Raw genomic sequence first — 12,490 nt, forward strand, 5'->3', positions numbered from 1 at the left:
CGTTGTATTTACATGTTTTATAGCGCTTTTTTAAAAGCGCTGTTGTATCATTTACAGCGCTCGTTTCCACAGCGCTTATTTTTTTGAAAAAGCGCTGTAAATGGCTTAAAAAAAGCGCTGTAAAATCCATTTTTTCGCGTAGTGATTGTTTTTGCAGACATATTTTAACTCATTTATGACATGAAAGTGTATTGGCTCCTCAAAAGACAAAGAAGATTGTCCACATTTAGCTTTATATGAGTGTTAGTATTGTGTATTCGAGAGAAAACTATGTACCATTTATATTAAAAAAGTATTTGTGGTTTTTTTACGGAGATGTTTTATATTGTCAATTTTTTTTAAAATACTACCAATTTTAAGTTTCTACATATGTTTTACCTTTACTCAACCATACATACGAGTTGTTTGTGAAAATTCTCAAATCATGTTGTATAGAAGTCTCATACTTAAAATATTGGAATTTAGATTTTTTACTTCTTTGACATGATTGTAATGAAATGAATATTAAATGACAAACTCATTTTTATAATTTTCTAACAATATTTTGACAATAAATTTAGATTTGACAACAAAAAAAGAGCATGATTAATTTGATTTTGTGGTAGATAATTACATATATTAATATTTATTAAAATACTTTTAAGACTTTTAACACTAAATATAATTTATGAATTTTATTTGTAGGATGATCTTCACTATGCAAAACATTTTACATATTTTCAAATGTGTATTTGCCAACTCATATATAATAATTACTCAAATAAATTCACTTGAAAAAAATACTCTACAAACTAAATAAATAGATTATATTATTTTTTGAAATATTAAAATCTTATTCACAACTACTAATATGATGAAGTATACATATTCCGCGCAACGCGCGGGTTATATTGTAGTTAATCATTATGCCAACATAGAAAATAAATACTTTTTTAATGTAAAAATTTAAGAAAAGTTGTAACAACTAACAAGAAAAGTTGTAATCAAAAGTATTGTTATATATAAACAGAGTAGAAAATTATAAAAAAATTATTCATAAATATATTATTCAATATCTTAAACAACCATATCTTAAATGGCTGCGATGGATATGAAGAAGGTCGGAGATGAAACATAAACTGAGTTGGGGTATGGATGTAAAGAAGTCTATAGAATAAAAACAGTAAATATAATTGCAAATAATGTTAGAGAATAGAGAAAGTTTATAATATAATGGTTAATAAAGTGGAAGATAAAACGTTGTACGTGGTTAGTGGTAACTGCGGTGGAAGATAAAACATTGCACGACATATTTTATATTCTTTACATTTGTCACCGCCTCATTTTATTAAGTCGTTTATATAAGTAACCGAGTTAAACGTGTTTCATCTATTTACAAAATTGAGACCGCCTTATTTTCTTAACTCGTTTACGTAGACAACTGACTTAATCATACTTCCGTCTCATTTATTAAGTATGATGACACATAAACGACTTAACTCACTGTATTAAAAACTCAATTTTCTAATAGTGCTTTTGTAACAAAAAGAAAAAGAAAAGGAAAAAGAAAAGAAAGGTATCAAAAGTGTGCCATATGAAAGTAGTAGGCGATAGGGGTGGACATTGGGTCGGTTTGGGCGGGTTCGGATCCAAAAACAATAACCGGCCCATACCACGGATGATTGAAATAGATCCAATGCAGTCCGCCCATTGACTCGGTTTGGACAGGTAGCAGGTTCACGGATTTCCAGGTAAAACGGGTGGATAAATTTGGTTTGGGCCAATCATTGACCATTCAAAATATCCAGCCCAATTGATTTTTTTTTTGTTTATTCTGTGATACCCAATTTTTGGGCCATTTTTTTTATCCATTTTGATGGCAATTATTACACCCATTTCATAAACTTTGAATTTTTTTGTTCATTTAAACATATTTGTTATTTTTCTATAACTGAATTCTCCATTTTTATAACTGAGTTCTCCATTTCTATAATGGAGTTCTCCATTTCAATTTGGTCATTATATATGAATCAACTACAAATTCAAATTTTCAGATGTTATTAAGCATACAACAATATCTTAGCATTTTATATGACAAACCAATACAAATTACGGGGATGGAATTATGATTCCCTTTCAAATGACTATGATAATATTACAAATAAAAATTGATGAAATTGTAATTTCCATCAATTTGTTGAATCAATTTTGTTGGTTTTTCATGCCTATCCTGAGAAATAAATAACAAATGTTAGTCTATAATTATTAATAATGAGGGTATAAAATAACAATAATTTTTCTAAACATGTCATCTTGCTTTTCTCTTCCATGCTCATAAAAACCTAATATTAACTAAAATCTTTTAAAATATACACACATATAAATGGAAAATAAAACCTTTAAAGAACATAGAAAATAAAACCTTAAAAAGACCAAAGAACCAACAAGGCAGAGATAAATATGGTTTTGAAACCAAGTGTAAGAAATTTACTAGCATCTCTATACTTTTCGGAAGAAAAAACATAAAATGTTAGTCACTTAATGCGAAATAAATTTATCCTTAAAATAATTACCTCTAGCAACTTTTGCAAAGGAGAAGAGCTTTAAATTTTTTACGTCATTGGTTCTTCTGAACTTGTACACTTCCTAGATAGTGTATATAGAAAAATTGTGTGAGAAGCTTAGAGACCCATAACCTATTTATTGACATTTTTCCATCAAGAGTGTATTGAATATCTATTGTCACTATCATAATGTACATGAAAGCTATGACCTTTCATATGCAACATTTATGAACCACTACCATTAGGCTATAGTATTTCATATGTTTAACTCATTAACCTCCCCCAAGTGAGTTTTCCAATAGTTTGAATCACTTAATACAATTTTTATGATAAAATTATTACATTTTCTCACTTGATCCAAAAAAGTCAATTCTTAAATTTCCTTAAAAAATAAACATGTAATGCCAATGACATAAAGCACGTCTAGGTCTATCTCTATTGATCTTAATGCCAATGACATAAGATATCTCTGTTGAGAAAAAAAAAAAAACCTTTTTGATTTATGTTTTAATGACAATAAATCTTATAAAATAAATAATTAAGTTTTATGAATGGTGATCTACTAATGATTGCAGTTGAGTTTTATTTAAGGAGTATGAATTGCATAAGTAAACAAGCAATAAGCCATTCACTTCATCAAAGTGCATAAAAATTGATGACAAGATCATTCTGGAAAAAAGAAGATCATTCTGGTTTATTAAAAACACAAATATGAGAAAGCAAGATTGTTTTGGTTATTAAACAGAAAAACGGAGATCATTATGGTTTTCACAACATTCAGTCTAAGAACATTCTGGAACAAGATTTCATTAATCAAAGATCATTCTAGGTTAAAAAATATATCAACCTTCATTATAAATAAACCATTTTTCAAAATGAAAGAACATAATTATACAACAAGATTGTTTTGGACAAATTCGTTCAAAGAGGATCAACAAAGGCAAATCAAAACATCAAGAACAAAAAGTAATATCAAATGATTAAAAAAGATAGCAAGGGCAGAAATACCAAACACTTCATCACTACAAAAAGAAACACATGTACAAAGATAAAAAGCATGATACACAACATCCGTCAAAATCCAGAACTCATACAAAACAGAAAAAACAGAAACGAAAAATATTCTAGTTTTACAAAAGAACATTATGATTATTCTCTTTTAAAGACATAATTAAAACTTACAATTTTCCACAGTCCAAACCACGTATTAAAGAGTATCAAGACTGCTTAAATCAATGGTGAAACCCATAACTCGAGCTGAATGTCCAAAGAAGAAAAACAACCTCTAGATTGATCTCCAAATTGATGAGTTGTGAGCAAGGACACAAGTACATTGTACTTACAATATATATTCTGCATAAAGCTCTGCATAATTTTGATTGGAAACAATACAAAACTGACATTTCACAGCCCATTCACTCACTCATTCATGTTTTCCATCAAACCCAAAAGCAAGAACGTTTTCTGATTGTCAAGATCGTTCTAGACAACAATATAAACATGTTTAATTGCTTTAAAATATATCTAACACTTGGGAAGTGTGTCCAACAAATGTATTCAGTTTAAACTGAATATTCAAAGTCTTTTATCATCTATAAATTGAAGATCAAATGGAAGATGAAAGCAAAAGTTCAATTTACAAATCTACCAACACTTGTTCATGTAATAACAAGTCAAAAAACTCTTCAAGCAAACTCCATCTCTATTTACAATATCTTTGGATCGTTATTTACTGAATTTGTCTTTCATTTATCTCAAACAAGTGTTGAGAAGTTTCAAGATCCCAAACACTTTTTCATACACATCATTTGTAACTCAAGTCTATCTTTTATGTATGATTGAGTGTGTTTGTAAAAACCCTTCCAAGGTTAAAAGGTGATTGTAAAAATCCTTTATAGGTTGAAATGTGAAGATTGTAATTGATCTATGTTTGATCAAGAGAAAAGGTGTGAAGGAGAACATTCTTAGTTCTGAAGCAAATAGTAAAAATCTCACAGGTTTGAGGACATGACTAGTCCGAGTGGAGTGAACCAGTATACTTTTGTGTGTGATCTTTATATTCTTTATCTTTAATTATTTGCACACACAAATCACACTTCATTATAAACTAATTTTTTTATTTATGGACAAATTATAAAAATAGTTTGAAATTTTATTCTATTTAATCACACAAATATAATGAAAATTCGTGTTGGTTAAATTCATTGTACCACGTATAGTTAATTACAATATTACTTCTAGTTTTTTACGGGATCTAAAAACTTTAGAATTAATTTTAATTAATTAAGGTATAATTAATTTTATTACAAAAATTTAAAATTAAAATTAAATAAAACATTTCAAATAAAAAAAAACTTAAAACTAATTAAACAAAAAGAAAACCCCTTTTACGAATTCGATCATAAACCTTTTCCTAATTTGCAGTTTTAGTATTTGAAGAAAGTATTTCATCCCCCTTTCTCGATCGCTCACTTGCGTACTGTGCGCCTCTCGCTCTCTTCGTGACCCCGTGTTTCTGACTTTCCCTTTTTCTCGCATCTCCCAATGTCGATGTTGCCTCTTTGTGACTCTATTTCTTCAGTTCGCCGCAACTCCTTCATTCATCACTGACACTCGTTGTAAACCATGTTTTTCCTCTTCCAATTTTTTATTCCAAAGTTTTTATCAATTGTACTTTGGCCATCTAATTCATGTTTTTTTATATATTGATCTAAACTTTCGTTTGCATAAAGAATACTTTTACTCATTCCAAAAATTTCATGCATTCAATATTATAATCTAGATTGAACGCTCTTTTTGATTCATTCTCGTGATACATGTTAGCATATGCAATCTCATTTTCATTACTATTCCAAAACATTTTTCCCATTAATCAAGGAATATGTTTTTTTTTATTACTTGCACTAAAAAAGTTCAAAACATTTTTAATCAATTATTTCCATTAAAAGTTAAAAAGTTTCACAGCATATTAATTCAATTATTTGCACGAAAAAGGTCAAAATATTTTCATTCAATTATTTGCATTAGAAGGTCCAAAACTTTTTAATTACTAAGAAACTATAAATTTATCTTGAGAAAGAGTACTGACCAGATATTACATCTATGTCTTGATTGTGAAACTATAACTACTAATAAATTGTTTCCAAAATAAAGAAAGAATACTAATATTATAAACAAATTCAAAACTCATAAACCTAACTTCCTTAAAAAAGAGGTAGATACTGAAAAAGTTAAAATATAAAAGTGCAAGACTACTACTCCACATAGCAAACAAATAAATAACTGATAGTAACTGTAAGTGTGACATGATTATATTTACTATATATCTTGTCAAATGGATGACATAAAGTACCAATTGGTTTTTCAGTATTATAAAAATTCCAAGTGGGATATTTTTCTACTCACAAGTCACAACACACATAAACTAACATTTAACAATTAGTTTATGCCTTGCCAGTTTGTATCCTATTTTCTGACTCCAAAAATTTGCCCCAGAAAGGGTGTTTCTGCCAAACCATATTCATTTCCTCAAGTGGGATACCCTTTGTTTCTGGCAAAAACTTGTAGATGACTATGGTCATTATGACCACAAAGCAACCAAAGAAAATGAATAAACCAAACTTGAAGTGACAAAGCATTGATGTGAAGAATTGAGCTATGAAAAAAGTGCTGATCATATTCACAGAAACTGTGATACTCTGAGCGGCAGATCGAATTTCAAGAGGAAAAATTTCGCTCGGTATTAACCATCCCAGAGGACCCCAAGACCATGCGTAACCCGAAACATATACGCATATCACACCTACAACAACAATTGCATACCATTTAGGAAGTGTTCCTGGGTTCCCACTTGTTCCAAATGTGACAGCAATAGCAATTGCCATGATAATCTGTTGAGAAAACAAACATAAAATTGAGAAACACGGATTAAAAACAATGAAGCGAAAAGAGGTTTTTGCGGCGAAAATGTGAAGAACACATGTACCTGACAAATCAACATTTGCACACCACCCTCGAGGAAAAGAGCGCGTCTTCCAAATTTATCTACAACGAAGATTGAAATCAAGGTGGAAATGGGCTTAAAACTTCCGATGATCGCGGCAGACATGAGAGAAGCTTGGCTTCCAAAGCCAATTGTTCTGAACAAAATAGGAGCATAGAATGTGATCACATTCAAGCCAGTGAATTGCTGAAAGAAAGGAATCAACACTGCGAAAACAAGTTGTGGCCTATATTTTCTCTCCAACAAGGTTTTCCAAGGGTGTGTGACTTTAGCCGAGGCCTCACTAGCAGCAACAATATCTCTAAACTCTGCATCAACATCATCTGTGCCACGAATTTTCACGAGCTCCTTTCTTGCATCTTCATGACGACCGCGTGTGACAAGTGAGTTTGGCGAATCAGGAAGACAAAATGATCCTACAACAAAAATCAATGCAGGTACCGCACCAAGCCCCAAGCTTAATCGCCATCCCTCACCATTAAGTATCTTGGAAAAATAGTAGTTGAAAAGATTGGCTGAAAAAATGCCTATAGTAATTGACAATTGGAAACACATGTTTAGTGCTCCTCTGTATTTATAAGGTGCCATTTCTGAGACATAGATTGGAACTGACTGCAAATGTACAAAAAAAGTATCAATTGGTTAGCATAAGATTATAAATTTACAATCATAGCTTGACACAATCATTCCATCTATTTATCAATTTATCTGTCTGTCTACTACAAATAAACTAACGATCCGAAGAACTGACACATGTCAAACTGTCATTAATTTTTTTGTCTGACGCGTAAAAAAGACAACATAAAGAGTTGAAATCTAAAGAAAATGTACCTGATTGGCACATCCAATGCCAAAACCAAGCAACAACCTTCCAACAATAAGCATCCAAATGTCCATGGCTAATCCATTGAGTAATGCACCTGAGACAAAGAACAATCCACCCATAATCATAGTTGCACGCCTACCAAGCATTCTTGTTATGTTGGATGCACCAAGACCAGCAACAAGAGCACTTAGATAAAGAGAAGATGTAAACAGTGTCAATATCTGACTGTTGAATTTGCAGTATTGGTTTGAAGAAGGTTTCACATTTGATTCCTTTTCATAAACAGATGGAAAGAAACGTTTCAAGAAGGAATCCATTGAAGTAACACCACCTAAAAAAATCAACAAAGTATGACACAAATTTCATCAATCATAACATATGCATCAAAAAGCTACATTGTTTCCAAGATTATAACAAAACCAAAATTAAGAGATATTAACAACAAAACCCAGATATCAAAACCCCATTTTCAAATTAAAACAAGGGCTTATTAATTCAAAAACACATTATCATGAAACCAAAAATTATTAACAAACAATGGAAACTTTGTAAAAAAAAAAAACGATGGAAATTAATTACCTGATACACCATGGTCATAACCAAAGATTAATCCACCACTTGCTGCCATGATGCAAGTGATAACCACCCTAAAGGTAAGTTTTCCTGGATACTTTGTTGGAACATCCATGATTGCTTGCTTAGTCATTATTGCCTTTAACTCAATAAGATTTATAGATATATTTATACTTATTTATATAAAGTGAAGACTAGATAAGCATTACAGCAAAAAGATGAAACCTTGATTCAATGACACTATTTATAGTAGTTCATGTATCTGTCTTTTTTATCTACCCACTGGTTTTAACAAAAGTGTTGGAATGGATCTGTTCTGTTCAGAACATATATATTAAACTATTTTGTATATTCTTGTTTTTTATTTTTTTGTACAACATTGTTGTATTTTCTTATTTTATCGTTTTAATTTGTTGGCTGACAACTTTTTATTTTTTGTTGAGATGGACTGGATTACATCTTTAAGTTTTATTTTGTTTGTTATCTTTCCCTTTTTGTTCGGATGTTGTTACAAGAACCATTTTTTCTTTCTTTCTAGAAATGGTTAGAAGAATATTTACACTTCTTTATTATTTATTTTTAAATATCAAATTATTATAAGATAAAATTATTTATATATATATATATTTGAAAATAGAAATAAATTAATATAATGTCAAATTTAATTTTTTATGTAACAATTATACATTGTTTGATTTTATCCAATTTTTATTTTTTCAACATTTTTATTCTATTTCGTAAAGAAAAACATTTTTATTCTTATATATGAAAAGCTTGATTTGAATATGTTGAATCGAACCACTTTTCAAACCATGTAAATTGGATGGATAAGCTTTCTCCTTTTAAACCAAAATGGCAATAACTTTTCGTCAAACAAAAAAAATTGGAATTGACTTTACATAAAAACTTTACTTATGTGAGTTTTTGTTTTGTTTTACTTTATGGTTTTAATGACATTAATTTATTTCCCTTTCATTTATTTATCAAAAGAATTATTAGAAAAAAAAGGAAATTTTACAAAAGCAAAAAAAGGGAATTAGTAATGTAAATTTAAATTTTATGATTTATGAATTTAATTTTAAAATTTATGGAGTAATATTTTCAAGAAATACAATTTTTTTCTTTCAAAACTAAATATTAACTTTATTTAAAACCAGCCTCAAAAAGTAAAAGACTCTCAGATTAAACAAAACACAATAAGATTCATATTTTAAATTTTACTTACTTCAATTTACTGTTGATTACGCTTTTTTATGAAGTATTTATTTTAAAATCATATTGAAAAATGACGGGATCAAAAGCTGCATATTATAGTTTTTAAAAACCACATTAAAATATTTTTAAATTTAGTGGCGGTAAACAAACACTAAATCAAACATATTCATATCTTCTTCTTTTAATGTTAATTTTATGGATATAGCTCTATTAGTGTCGGTTATGTTATTTACAAAAAAAATTGCAATTAAGCCTTCTTAAATTTTCATTTGTTTAGGCGAAGGATTCAAAATTTTCAATTTATTTAAGGGTTTTCGATTTTAGACATGGGTTCTGAGTTTTGGTATTTGGAGGAGCAATTGTACATGTTTTGGAGTGTCTAGGAATTGAATATTTTAACATTAGAGACAAGAATTGAAGATGCATTTCATCTTTTTTATGTGTAATTTTATCTTCTTCATTGTTTCTATATTTTTAATCATAAACTAAATTTTCTTTTGATTATGATGTAGATGATCCTCTTTGAGACTATGTAGTTTTGAATCTTATAGAGTATTTATGCAATTAAAGTGGTTGTGTTGAAGCATCAAATCTTATTCCTAATATTTTTCATCGGTTTACCATTAACAAATTGAATTTTTAATATATTCACTATCGGAAAATAGGTAGTAATAATCAGACATAGAATTAATGTTCATGTTTTAATATTTTATATAGGAATATAGAGTATTAACATGTGTCTCAGCGAACGTTCATGCTTTGAGTAACAAGCTAGATCCCTTAAGAAATTAGAGTTCATTGTTATAAAAAAAATTCTTTTGAACCAAAGAATTAATCTTAATCTAAAATGTTAATTTGTCGTAACCATAATAACTTAATGCTAAAATAGTGGATTTAATAAAAACATAGTGAAAATGGGCTGACTCAAAACCCTAATCTTTTTTTCCCAAAATCTTTAATCACCTAAGTGTAATTCACATTATAAACCCTTTAATCACCTAAGTGTAATTCACATTATAAACCCTTTAATCACCTAAGTGTAATTCACATTATAAACCCTTTAATCACCTAAGTGTAATTCACATTATAAACCCTTTAATCACCTAAGTGTAATTCACATTATAAACCCTTTAATCACCTAAGTGTAATTCACATTGTTGCAATTTAAATCAATTGCAATGCATGTGAATACAAACTTTTTTATTAACTTGTGAAATTTATGGTACAATTGTCAATTATTCATCAAGCTTTTGGTGTCCTTGCTGCGCATTCTTGATTAATTTTCAAGAAGGCAAACTAGTCATACTTAGGTTATATTTTAAATTTGTAGGTTCTTTAATTTCTAGAGTATAAACAAATGAAACGTTGATTTCTTTTATTTTTATTGCTATAGTTCTCTACTGCTAAAGGTTTTTTGAGTTGTGCATATAGGGTGAAACTTTAGAGAAATTGCTTTACGTTCCTCAAATCGAAAAACTGTAAAGCTAAGCAGGAAGAAAGTGAGAGATGTCAAGCAAGTAGAAACAAAATATATGAATCCACCACTGTCATCGCCACCTCGGTGTGTTATTGTAGATTTCGGTAGAATACAATATAGGGACAGATGGCACATGGATTTCATGACACGGGCATAGTTCCATATGAATAGTTTTTGTGAGCTTAAATTGAAAACCCAAATCAACATTTAAAAAATTTCTTAGAGATTTGTGTAACAACAAACCCGCTCGACGTATTTGAAGATGTCAAATAATTAGGGATGTTGCACTTCACCTTGACCAAAAGAGTTAAAAGTTCAATTTCATCCATTCCATTAGGAATAATGAACAAATGGAATGAATTGGAGGAAAAAATTTATTGATACGTATTTTCTCGTCTCTAAATTCATTCATAAAATGGTTGAGATCACATTCGTTGAACAAAACAATGTTGAAATATTTGTATGATGCACGAGAGAGGTATAAACTGCTGGTAAAGAGATGTCTAGGGCTTGGATTCAATGAATTCACGTAAATGCAGACACTATGTCATGCTTTGAGATCTATAACAAGAATGACGTCTAATGCCTCAGTTGGGATCTTTAGGTACACCAACTATTGATGAACCTACCTGTTTGATCGAACAAATGGCATCAAATGAATATCAAGTACAACATGATAAATGGGGTTCAAAAAATTATTTTCTTGAAATGGACACCATCACTTATATGTTAGCCGCACAAAAAACTATGTTCTCGAAGAATATTGATACTTTTTTTAATTTATTTTCTAAAAATCAAATTATTATAAGATATCTCTAGAACCTTATTCATATAGGCTTTTTGCGGTTGATCTAAAGTACGTAAATGTCTATCTCTATGGATTTTAATGCCAATGATACAAGATATCTCACCTATATCCTTCATATCAAAATTTTTAGAGATAAATTATTTCACCTGTGGATAAATTACGAAAATAATTTGATATTTTATTCTATTTAACCACACAAATATATTGAAAATTCGTGTTGGATAAATTCACTATACCACGTATAATTAATTACAATATTACTTCTAGTTTTTAAGGTGATCTAAAAACTTTAATATTAATTTTATTAGTTAAGGGTGTTGTGGCTAATCCAAAAATAATCAAAATTATTAAAGATCACTATACATAAAAACTAAATTATATGAGAATTTAATTTATCTTTAGACCATGTCTTAAAATGGACAATTTTGTTGGCTTTTTTTGTTCTTCCATAAAAAAAAAATAATAACAAAAATAAAGTACCAAATTATCATTCATTAATAATTATATACCAAAGTACCACCTTTTTTAAATTCTCAATTTTATCAAGTGAGAAATCTGTCTCTCAAACTCCAACTTCTCAAGCTTTTTTTTGTTAAAAAATAATGAAGAGAAAATCGGTCCCTCACATACCGACTTCTCAATATAATTTTGTTTTGTTAATTAGTAGTGCTAATTAGTAGCACATACATAGGGGTTTCATCAATTAATAAAGACATACTCAATGAAAAAATGGGTAGTTATAATTTATAAATATGAAATAATGGAAAATATTATTTTTTGTTAACATCTGTCCTAATAATAAATATAAATTTTATTAATCAATAGTTATAATTTTAATTAAATAATTAATTTAAGTTTCATTAATTATTAATTTAATTAATGATAATTTTAATTAAATAATTAATTTAAGTACCTATTATTTTAATTAAATAAATAAATACAATGTTAATTTTTTTATAATAATTATCTAATTAAATTTTACTTTTTATAATTAATAAAAAACTTAAATAAAATGGAGTCCATAAAAATAACGAAATTTAATTAA

At 28.7% G+C, this 12,490-nt stretch overlaps 1 protein-coding gene across 1 annotated transcript; it reads right to left on the minus strand.

Moving 5' to 3' along the window:
* Positions 1-5,779: 5,779 nt before the first annotated feature.
* LOC101497284 (sugar carrier protein C-like) lies at positions 5,780-8,233 on the minus strand. Its single transcript, XM_004515630.4, has 4 exons — positions 7,952-8,233; positions 7,378-7,703; positions 6,529-7,158; positions 5,780-6,433 (listed from the first exon to the last, which is right to left on the minus strand). The coding sequence occupies exons 1-4, from the start codon at positions 8,076-8,078 to the stop codon at positions 5,987-5,989; spliced, it is 1,530 nt and encodes a 509-aa protein (XP_004515687.1). The 5' UTR covers positions 8,079-8,233; the 3' UTR covers positions 5,780-5,986.
* Between the last annotated feature and the right edge of the window lie 4,257 nt (positions 8,234-12,490).

Source organism: Cicer arietinum, chromosome 2, assembly GCF_000331145.2.
Source record: "Cicer arietinum cultivar CDC Frontier isolate Library 1 chromosome 2, Cicar.CDCFrontier_v2.0, whole genome shotgun sequence".
Taxonomy (NCBI): Eukaryota; Viridiplantae; Streptophyta; class Magnoliopsida; order Fabales; family Fabaceae; genus Cicer; species Cicer arietinum.